This window comes from Melanotaenia boesemani, chromosome 7 (genome assembly GCF_017639745.1).
Source record: "Melanotaenia boesemani isolate fMelBoe1 chromosome 7, fMelBoe1.pri, whole genome shotgun sequence".
Taxonomy (NCBI): Eukaryota; Metazoa; Chordata; class Actinopteri; order Atheriniformes; family Melanotaeniidae; genus Melanotaenia; species Melanotaenia boesemani.
In genome coordinates this window covers 33373477-33385316 of record NC_055688.1, presented here as the reverse complement: position 1 = coordinate 33385316, position 11840 = coordinate 33373477, and the positions used below count along the sequence as shown (strand labels likewise).

Below are 11840 nucleotides of genomic sequence, written 5' to 3'. Positions count from 1 at the left end.
TCTTGGAAGAAGAAGTTGTGAAGAGTGGTTTTTAAGCCTCAAGATGCTGCAGGGTAACGACAACTCCAGGGATGTGCATAATGGAATGTGTACATAACTGTGCCATCAAAATGAGTAAGAAATGGACACTTTTACTGTCAGAAAGTAACAGTACTACTTTAAATGGTAGAAGTCTTAAATCTCAGAAATGCAGCACCTAGAAATTTATCTATTACAATCTCATTCTATTATATTTACTCAATGCTGTCTTAATGCTATTTTAATAGCAAACTTTTTCTAAAATGATAAATGTTTAAAAAAAAAAGATGACCACGTGCCAACATGGCCAAATGAGGGATTTTTTTGTTTTTCAAGGAAGTTGAAGTTTCTTCTTGCTACAGGAACCCTGTTTCACTTTGTGTTGTTAATTCCTGTACGTTTTCTCTGAAATAAATTTTAAAAGACAAAAAACATGACTTTCAATGCAGTTAGCCTAATATGAAATAAATGCTGCCTCCTCGTAACATTTTGTTATTTTTTATGTACAATAAATAATTTTAAGTTCAAGGTTTGTGACTCTTCCTTGACTGAGTATAGTTTTCATTCATGTAATATCAATATCAAATATTGATTTTAAATTAATATCCTATTCACTAAATCAGCATTTAACATAGTCATGATAAAGTCAAGATGTATTTTTAGTCATTTTTGTTTTATGCTTTTATGTTTAATTAAAAAAAAATGTAAAAGTGCCCAGAGTTAGAATAGCAGCTTATTTGCAGGTGGACCAGATGAATGTGTAAAAACAAGAAAAACTACAATGATAGGCTATAGGCTCTCTGTCCGTATGACACCAGAGATATCTCCATGTCTATTACAGATGAATGAAAAGTTTCTGTCAAGTAAAACTCAGAGAGGCATCAGGACCAGTTCCAGCTGTCTTTGAGTGACTCTGCTAAGTCCAGAGTCCCCAGATTTAAACCCAATATCTGTGGAGTGATGTGAAGATGGCAGCTTATAGACACTTCATAGACTGCTGTCCAGTCTGACTGAACCATACTGGACCAGTCAATCAGGCTGGGATAAACTACCCAAATCTGGGACTGCAAAGCTTTTAGATACTTATTTAGGAAGGTTCAAACCTGCAATAATCTACACATTAACTTACATCGGCCTGTATACTTTGCAAATTATTTTAATGTTGTAGTTTCTGGTTTACTGAGAAAAATGTAGTTCTACAAATATTAAGTTGAGAATAATAATCTAGATTTAAAAATGTGCATGTTTTAGAGCTAAAGTGATTTTTGTTTGTGTTGCTGTGTGTACCTCATCGTTTAAAGGACCCAGCAGCAGTTAGCATGTAAACACACCTCCTTAAACACCCAGTTTAAAGTGTGTAAAGCTGTTGTATGTTTGCTGAGCCAAATTTAAATGGTAAACTTCTTATTTTACCATTCTTTTTGTCCCAACTACATTAGATGGTGCTCAGCAGCGTCAGAATCAAGATACATGGTACTGTGTCAGAGTAAATTCACATGGAACACAGTAGAAAATGTAAATAGTTATCTTCTCCTAAAAAAACAAAAAACAAAACACATTACTTTTGGTGAAACCAGAGGATAGCAGCCCAGTTCAACAAGGATGAGTAATGCAATGTGTGATGAATGATTTCAAACAAAGGCAGGGTGAAAGGAAACAATGTTAACAGAGCTTTGTTTGAAGTGGAATAAAACATTTGACCACAAAACAGCAAAAGTAAGACATGATTATAACTTGGTGACTATTTTCTTTGCTAGTCTTTGGTTGCTAGCTCACAGTTTTCATTCCACGGTGATAAGAGACATCAGCAAAGTCTCTGCTTTCATGTGTGTGTTTGTGTGGTTTGCTTGAAGTGGAGAAAATAGCAGAAGCTCTATGGTGGACAAAGCTGTTCTCATGCTTTTGTTACATGCCCACATAATTGCTTCAAGTTTGAACTGTGTTTTGTTTGTATAACAAAGCTTGATAGAGTCTTTCAGCTGACTTTCTCCCCATTTGGTTTGCTGCATGTTAGTATTGGTGCTTCCTGGTGTGTACAAAAATCTTCTTCACTGCACACATCTGTGCAGAAAGCTCTTGTGAAGAAGAGGTTAAATCAAACAATAATCCACCCATCCATGGTCTATATCCGTTTAATCCAGTGCAGGGTCGTGGCGGGGTTGGAGCCCGCCCCAGCTGCTACAAGACAAGAAGCAGGGTACACTCTGAACAAGTCATCAGTCCATACACAGGAACAAACCAATCACACTCACACTCACTCCTAGAGAAAAATTGACAACCACCGAGTAACCAGACGTGCATGTTTTTGTATGATGTGAAAGGAAGCTGGAGTGGCTGCTCCTAAAAATAAGTAATAAAGTGACGCCCTTCTTCAGACAGGCACCCGAAACGTCACTTTATGAAATTTTTCATGAGCAGCTTCTGGTGTGCAGACTTTATTTGTCTGATGTTGCCTTTTGGTCCAGCACCCAGGATTACTCTTCTGGAATGTCTGTTATCTTCACCTATTTTTAAAGGAAGCTGGGGTACCTGGAGTGAACCCACACATGCACATGGGGAACAAACTCCACACAGAAAGTTTATGGCTGAGGTTCAAACCAGGAAGTTTCTTGTTGTGAGGTGACAGTGCTAACCACTACACACAATGCAGCCTCTGTAATAATAATAAAAAGAGTAAACAGAACTGATCCTATTGAGGTTTTCTGTTTTGGAATGGGACTAGTTTCATTATTATTTTAGTATTAAATAAAAAACCAGCAAGTTCCTCACAAGAGAAAGATGTTTCTTTTTATTTTCTAGTTTGGGTCTTCAAAAACATGCAGATTATCTGAGCACAAAGTAAGAAGCAAATGAACAACCTAACTTGTGCACAAACTATCCTCAGCTCACCATTTTTAACTTTCCCAGCTTCTGTACAAATACGCTGGCCTCTTCTTTTATGACAGTGATATTCAGTTGCAGCTTGATGAAGGAAGTGGTGGGTGGAAGGTGGAGGGGCCAGTTTTCAGATGCAGAAGTGAAACGGAGAAGAAGAACTAACTTACTCCATTTTCAGTCTCTTAGCGGCGTCAGTACTTACTAAGACTTAGAAGAAGTCAAAAGGGAGTAAAAACAACCAGAAGACGGGTGACATGTTGGCTGAAGGTTTTCTTAGGTTACTGCGTTACAGGGAGGAAAGCAAGTTTGCCACTACTTGCAAGCGAAAGCGGTGGCAGACAAGCACTCATTGTACCGACCCACTCAGCTGTCCTCCCTCTGACTCGAGATCTGCAGACCCTCCGATTCAGCATTCGGTTGAAGCAGGTAAATAACCTCATTACCACAATCTGAACTAAAATATTCAAATTATCATCTAAAATAGGATGAACCAAGTGTTCTTTACTGGCTTCATATTATAACTTCATCTTAAAGTTCTTAGAGTTAGCGCAGACTAAGATGCTTCCCTTTTGGTCTGTTATAATCGTACTAACACACTTCACCAAGACTAGGTTAACTTTATCAATAAGGAGAGACAAGACAACAGGCAGGGTATACCCTGCTGCTTCTCAACCAGGATAATGGAGCAAATGTCTTATTCCAGAAATATGTAATAGTTGTGAGCTGTTAGGATCCACTTATTATTTCTTCTTGATAATATTCCTGTATGTTGTAGCTTTGAACATTATGTTTTGCATAATTTACAGTAAATTTAATCTATTTGCAGGATAAAAGTTTCTTGCATTTTGTGTGTGGTCAGAAAGAATTAAGTTTACTGATTCAAGAGAATTATTTAGAATATTTCTCAGGGTTAAATGAACCACATTGGTAAAGAAAACTTGCAAAAGATTTGATCTCAGATTGGAAAGCCCTCAAAGAAAACTAGATGTAACTATCAACATTTGAATAACTAGTGTGCTCTCTCTAATTAGGGCCACACCAGGAACTGCAACACCCCAGCCAAGCCCAGGGGCTGAGAGTGATTCCTCAGGTTCCAGGCCTTTTAATTCCCGGGTGTTCACCCATAATCACCGTGCATCCTGTTTGTATTGAAGACTGCAGCCTCCTGGAACAATATCCAGACCTACAGGTGGCCGATTCAGGTCGCATCTCTTACAATCCTCCGAGAGTTGCCGTCAGCCCGAATGACTTCCACATTCAGCCTCCTGACTCTGAGGTGTGTCCTCAGCCAGAACCCCAGAATGAACCACCTGGTGATGCAGTTACATCCATACCAGACCAGGGTTATCTGGTCATGGGGGCTAGTCAGAACATCAGCCTGGATCTCCCTGGATCAGGTTTGGAGCCCATGTCAAACTCAGTGCTAAATGGGCTCCTGCAAAAACAGCTGGAGGAGGTTTACATGCAGCATCTGACTGATAACTTAGCTCGATGCAACTCCCAGCTGGAGAACAGCCTCCTGCACGGCCTGGTGCTGCCGCCCCAGCCTGACTGCCACTCAGGGGGACCCTACTCACTTGAAGCCAGTCTGGAAGGAGGAGGGGACAGCAGCAACAAAATTAGTTATCTGAACACCCACAATTTAGGTGCCTGCTCATCCAACTTCAGCTCCCCAGTTTTGAGGATTTCAGAGTCAGACAATCCTCATCCTTAAGAAAACATCATACCAAAATAATAAATGTAATACTTAATCAGTTGTTTGTATCCATTTAAACTCAAGTTTGTGCATATTGCCAAAGGGACAGAGGTATGATGTACAAACAAGTGCATTTCATTGTATTGGAGTTATTTTTATGCAGTACCTTGCTTGCTTGATGAAATGAGTCCTTAAAACACAGCTGCTTCAATACGCCATCTGCTGGTCATTTCTAGTACTGCTCCACCAGAAATCTATCTGACATTTGCTCAAATGTATTTTACTGAAATTAAAAGTGATTATGTGTGGTTGTTATTATATTAAAAAAGTTGTAATCAAATCCGAGATTTCTTTTTTCTTGCATTTAAGTTTATTTTAAGATGAGTACGTAAGTCAAGGTGTTATTAATGAGTGTGAAGAGAAAGTTAAGAGTAATTTACATTCTGAACTAACTTTGTTGCATAGATTCAACAAGGTGTAAGTAGCCATCAGAGTTTGCTATACTGTGGTCATGAAGAGATGGACAAGGTCAGCAACAGTTTCAGGTAGGCTGTGGTGTTTTAATCCATGTTCAGCTGGGGCCCAAAGTACGCCAAGAAAACATCCCTGACACCATCACACCACCAGCAGCGTGAACCATTGAGGCAGGATGAATCCGTGCTTTCATGTTTCCACCAGATTCTGAGCCTAGCATCTGAATGTGGAGCTGAAATGGAGACTCATCAGACCAGCAACGTTTCTCCATCTTCTATTGTCCAGTATTGGTGAGTGTGTGGGAATTGTAGCCTCAGTTTCCTGTTCTTAGCTGACAGGAGACACCTGATGTGGTCTTCTGCTGCTGTAGCCCATCTGCTTCAAGGCTGGACATGGTGTGTATTCAGAGATACTATTTTGCATACTTTGATTGGAACCAGTGCTTATTTGACTTCCTGTTGCATTTCTATCCCCTTTAACCAGTCTGCCCATTCTCCTCTGACCTCTGACATCAACAAGACATTTTCATCCAGACAACTGCTGCTCACTGGATATTTTCTCTTCTTCAGACCATTCTCTGGAAACCCTGGAGATGGTTGTGTGAAAATCCCAGCAGATCAGCAGTCTCAGACCAACAACCATGCCACATTCAAAGTCACTTAAATCCCCTTTCTTCATCATCGTCATTCTGACGCTCAGTTTGAACTTCAACAAGTCGTCTTCAACATGTTGAGTTGCTGTCATGTGATTGGCTGATTATCTATTAGAGTTTATAAGCAATTGAACAGGACCCAATAAAGTGACCAGTTAGTGTATGATAAATGTGAAAAGAGTCTGTGTACACACAACCTGGCAGACTGCAGGACAGCTCCTTCCACCAGACTGATAATGCTCTTAAAGTTAGCAGCGGTTCTTTCAGAGCTGCCTGCAGATCATTGTAAGTCTCTGTATCAGCTCACAGAGCCATAATCTCAAGACTTATGATGGATTTAAATTTAATTTGTGACCTGTGAAGCACATCCAGGTTCCTACAGTGAGGGTGCTGGTGATCCATTAACATGCACTAACACTCTTTACTCTTTACGCTTTACTCATCTGTGCAAAAAAACAGAAAACAGAGATTCACCAAGGTTTTCATATAATTATGGTTCTGTTGCTTATAGGCCTATCTGGAGATTATAGCGGGCAATTTACAAGAACTAATCTAGAAATTTAATGCAAAGACAAAGAGCAGGAAAATCTGAAATCTGATCCTAGAAGGCGAGTGAATCAAGTTTAAGCTGTTGGAAATCTATTCACAATTCATAGTGGCTTGATCAGTGATTACCCAAAATTACCCATGTTCACTTACAGATCATTGTTTGTCACATATTATATATGTGATGGGCCCATCAATAGACCCAGCCATAATTTAAAATTAAGAAAGCTTTACCACTCAAGCTGGGCCACCAAAGTCCATGTGTTACACAAAGTAAAAATGACAAATATGGCGGTTTACCATTCTAAACACCTCTTACCTAAGGAGCAATGACAATGTGGGGGACTCGTTTTCCAGACATGCTTCAAATTTGCTTCTTTGGTTTTGTTCATGGCTCGCTGCCACTTTGTCACAGTTTACTGGGACCCTGAAATAGAAGTTGTTATCCATGACAACATTTCTTTACAATCATTTTCACACAATTTTGACAATGTGCTAAATGAGGAAATGAGTGAAAACACCTGAGTGTTTGGAAAAATGGATTAGTGAGGGTTCTAGAAAAGAAGCTAAAAAGTAAAAATCTGAACATATTCAACCAGACAACTCATGTGAATCTTTCTAAATCTTTTAAATTCCATCAATCCTTGTTAATATGATTTTTTTGTTTGTTTAATATTAAAGTCATTTATTAGCTCTAGCCCTGCAAGCCTGCAGATGGATGCTGGGGTGATGGAGGGGTTGAGAAAGCAAGGAATGTACTGATCTGAGGGCAGTGGAAACAAGCATGAGGCAGACAGCTAGATCTGCAGCTTCAATAAACCACCTGGACTGATTTGATAAGTGGCATGAGTTAGGCAGATTTGTACGTTTTAAACAAATTTTATATATGAAGTATCGGATTGGATGGCACTTTTAAATCTTGTTGTAATTGTTACAATGACAATAAAGATATTCTATTCTATCTGGGAATCAGTGAAATGTCTCAAGTGGTCTGCTTTAACAAGCTTGAAGGCATCCTTCCATTTATTTGAATTAATTTTAAATTGTATTTGAAAAAAATTAAAATCTAATGTCATATATCAGACACTGAGACAACAAATCATTTTACCTTCTGTCTTAGGTGCCTCACATTTGTCCCTCAGCAGGAAAAGCTTCATCAGCTCTGGCTGGCCAGAAACGATGTCATCTGGGTTAAAAAACCTTTAGTGATTTATTTCATGGATGCAAATTTCTAAAAAGTAAGCAACTCCAGATCAAATACATTTTTAAAAAAGCTAAAGGAAGCTAAAAAGAAAAATCATCCCTTAAGGCACCCAAGATATCCAAACCCCATTCACACTAACTTTATAGAACTTTAGAGACTGAAATGATGCCACAGCCAGTTTCTAAAATAAAATAAAATAAAATAAAATAAAATAAAATAAAATAAAATAAAATAAAATAAAATAAAATAAAATAAAATTTAGAAACATTTGTCACCATTTATTTAAATTAAACTAGTGTCTATCTTAATCTTCCATTTAGTTTCGATTTTCATGCGCTAACCTTGATGTTCTCTTAACTATTTTTCTATGAAAACAAGTACATCTGAAACATTAAATAAAACAATAAAACAAACAAAAACTTTAAAACAATTTTTCTCTTTCTTAATCTAAGCAAAACATATAGTAAATCATTTTACATCTGCAACCTGTACAGAATATTGGGGAAAGGAAAGAGTCACACAACCAACATTTAAATTTTTTTTACTGTGAAAATGACCACCAGAGTACAAATCTCTTGCCCGCTTGCTATGATGGTGGTGAGACTGGAAGCCTGATGGAACTAAACGGGGCCTATGATCACCACTGAATTAAAGAAAATGGAAATAAAGCTGGTTTGCTGATAATTAAAGTATCTTTGTTGTCACAATTGAAGAAATACATTAAAGCATATAATTAAAGTTATTTCTCTAATCCTAACTTGACATATCTACAAAGGTTTCTTTGTTTGCTACATGTCGTATATAAAGGTAAAATAACTCTTTGCTGTCACAACGTGAGAGCATGTTGAAAATGAGCTCCTGAATCCTCTTTAATATCATCTATGCATGTAGAGAAATAAATTGTTGGAAGTTATTCAAGCTTATAAAAACTTACACATCATTGCAAAAAATACTAAAAATCTGTGTGTGTAATATGTATTTGTAAAAATTTGGTACATTATAAACTGAGAATGTTATTTATATAACTGCTATGATGATTTTGTATTGTTTTCTTGATATGTGGACCTCAGGCTTCAACTACTAGTGAAGATTTATTAACCAAATATAAATATAAATCTGTCTGTTGTCACTGCAAAAAGTCAGCATAGTGTAAAAGATGATTTCATGACTTGGGTGAAGTTTTAGGTGACCTAGTGGTTACAGTTAGGGTCAAAATAGCTCTTCAGGAAATAAATGCAAATGAGTATATTGTCCTATTGACTGAGGAAAACTGGACTGGGTGTGTGCATGTGGATGAGGTGGGGCTGGGTGGAGGGGGATCATTGCTAGCTCAGGGATTCCTGTGCACATTAGCAGCTGTGTGCGCTCTGCTCAGGCTGTTTTGTGTATCGGCGTGTGCTGCTGGCCCTCCCACTGTCCAAATAACCCCTGTCCAATTTTCTCCATCTGGCTCTCTCCTGTTGACCCAGCATGGCTGCACGATGGCTGCTCTGTGGACTCTCCCTCTGCTCCTCTCTGCCTCTTTACTGGGATGTTTGGCCATGGCCCCTCCTGTTGGGCGACATCAGCCCCACAACATGCCCCCCATGCTGGACTTCAACACCAGCGACGGCAGCCTGTCTGTGGATCTACCTATGGTACTGAGGGTGTTCAGCGTGGACTACCACCATGTGCAGGCTCCCTTTGAGATCGTGTTGTGGATCATGCTGGCCTCCCTAGCCAAACTGGGTAAGCCTCAACTCAACTGTATGTCTGCTGAACCATGACAAGCCATCTGTTGCTGAGGAGCCACAACTGATGACATGGTAATATGGTAATTGAAATACAAATGTGTGACTCAGGGTGGCTTAATCAGGGGCAGAAATGTGAATAAATGTTATCAGCAACTAACACAAAATCACATAACCAAACTTAGTTAACTCTGTTCTCCTTATTTGTATCACGGGCATCTTGCACATCTGTGAAAGAACCATCTTCGATCCAGGAAACAAATAAGAGCAAAAGCATCTAGATTAAAGAATCTAGATGCTAAAATGGCCTTTTACATAAAAAAAAAACACAAAAAAGCAACAACAACAAAAACAAAACATAACTTTAAATATAACTTGCTCAACAATGTCTATTCCAATTTGATCTATCCTGTGGGATCTGAAAAGGCACAGACTTGAGTCTTTCACTGTGTTTTTGTCCAGCATCGTCTCTGCCTGTACAACAGCAGCAGGCAGATCTCGGTCTTCGGTGATGGTGAAGATCTTTTGGGCTTAGTCACAAGACAAACCATCACATCTTCCTGCAAAAAACTCAAGCGTCTAACTAACATGCCAAATGTATTTTGTGTGTATGTATGTGTATATATGTATGTGTATATGTATACATGTATGAATATGAGTAGATATATATGTATATGTGTATGTCTGTATATATATTTGTCCATACATATAGACAGATATTACCTATTTACATATTTCCATAACCCTTCCTCCATAATGCACACTGTGTATGCTTGTACACCAGTTACTATGATGTATAGTTTTATTTTATTGTATTTGTATTTAATATTTGTATTCTATATTGTCTTAATTTGCTTTTCTTACTCTGTTTTTCTGTGGTTGAACTGTACTAACACAGAAATTTCCCTGTTATGGGATTAAGAAAGTCTTATCTTATCTCATCTTGAGATGCCCCAGGAGATGCGATGACTTCTGACTTGATGCTGCAGTTAGATTGTTTTTCTTTACATAAGAAACATAATGCCTTGGGTGGGTTAGGTTTTAATGGACATTAATCCCTATAAAACATTTTCACCTTAAATGACAAAAAAAAAAAAGATTAAAGAAAAAAAATCATACATGTAAAAATAAAAGGCCTGATCTGGTTAAATAAAGTAACATCACAAACTCTGAAACTGAACATCCCATAATGGGTTTAAGTAGCTCAGAAGGTCACAAAACTCCTCCACTGACTCTAAAGATCCTTATTTTTATTTTAGTTTTTTTTCTTTCTCTCTCTCTCTCTGGGTCTCATCATGTCAGGTTTCCACTGGTCAGGTCGAGTCCCAGCAGTTGTCCCAGAAAGCTGTGTCCTCATCATGGTGGGCCTCCTTGTTGGAGGGGTGATCTACGGGGTCCGCCATTCTGCTCCCCCGACTCTGAGCGCTGATGCTTTCTTCCTCTTTCTGTTGCCACCTATTGTCTTAGATGCAGGATACTTCTTGCCGGGGAAGCTGTTCTTCGAAAACCTTGGTACCATTCTCTGGTTGGTAGACTGAATGTTTTTTCATGTGTCTGTGTGGGATTTTAATTTGTGACTTCTCAGTGTGTATGTGTATGATATGCAATCATTTGGTAATTCATAATTCCAGATGTTTTAAAGCTGATTTTGTGTTGTACATCTTCAGGTACGCAGTGCTGGGAACCTTATGGAACGTTCTGGGCATCGGCCTGTCTCTGTACGGTGTTTGCCTGCTGGCTCCGAGCTCTTTAGGAGACGTCTCTCTGCTCCACTGCCTGTTGTTTAGCTCTTTGATCGCTGCTGTCGACCCTGTGGCTGTGCTCTCTGTCTTCCAAGAGATGCAGGTCAATGAACAGCTGCATATCTTGGTGTTTGGAGAGTCACTGCTCAATGATGCAGTCACAGTGGTGAGGGATGAAATGGAGTATGTCTAGTCAGGTTGTCCCTGATGTAAAGAGCATATTGAAAACACAACTCTTCCTCTTAGGTGCTCTACAAGTTGTTTGAGTCCTTCCTTCGCCTGCCGTCAGTGTCTGGGCTGGATGTCTTGTTGGGGGGTTGCAGAGTGGTGGTGGTGGGCCTGGGAGGCCTGTTTGTAGGTCTCTTCTTCGGTCTGGTGGCAGCCCTGACCTCACGGTTCACCTACAGAGCCCAAGTCATAGCCCCACTCTTTGTCTTCCTCTACTCCTACTTATCCTACCTTACATCTGAGATGCTTCACCTCTCTGGTATCATGGCGTGAGTGCTCCTGAAAAGATCACTTTTTTTTTTTTTTTCTCCTTGCTTCTTTCAATTTCCTTGGAATACTGTGCAAAATGTACATAAAACATTATATAAACTTACAGACAGAACTAAATGAGTTGCAAATCTAATTTCTCTCAAAGCAGAAGAGAAAATCAACAAAGACAAAATTATTTTTTTGTTTAGTTATAATACAGATTTTAGTTCTGCACGATTTCTTTCTTTTCAAAAGAGAGTTTTTTCTCTCCACTGTCACCTACTGCCTTGTACAAACTCAGGGCGAAGGACTAAATGAAAGGGAAGATTTGTTGTGATCTTGTGAAAAACAGGATTTCACATTAGGATTAGAGTAACTCTTCAAGAGCTAGAAGTTATTTTAAATGTACGTACATGTACATTTT

General features: G+C 38.9%; 2 protein-coding genes across 2 annotated transcripts in view; both read left to right on the top strand.

Moving 5' to 3' along the window:
* Window positions 1-3042: 3042 nt before the first annotated feature.
* si:dkey-237j10.2 (uncharacterized protein LOC568721 homolog) lies at window positions 3043-4925 on the top strand. Its single transcript, XM_041989510.1, has 2 exons — window positions 3043-3321; window positions 3927-4925. The coding sequence occupies exons 1-2, from the start codon at window positions 3150-3152 to the stop codon at window positions 4607-4609; spliced, it is 855 nt and encodes a 284-aa protein (XP_041845444.1). The 5' UTR covers window positions 3043-3149; the 3' UTR covers window positions 4610-4925.
* A 4023-nt stretch (window positions 4926-8948) lies between these two features.
* The window catches only part of LOC121642676 (sodium/hydrogen exchanger 2-like), an 8183-nt gene continuing 5291 nt past the window's right edge, over window positions 8949-11840 (top strand). Inside the window, exons 1-4 of the mRNA XM_041989509.1 lie at window positions 8949-9195; window positions 10500-10722; window positions 10865-11105; window positions 11186-11436. Coding sequence (XP_041845443.1) covers window positions 8949-9195; window positions 10500-10722; window positions 10865-11105; window positions 11186-11436 — 962 coding nt within the window. The remainder of the gene's footprint in view (window positions 9196-10499; window positions 10723-10864; window positions 11106-11185; window positions 11437-11840) is intronic.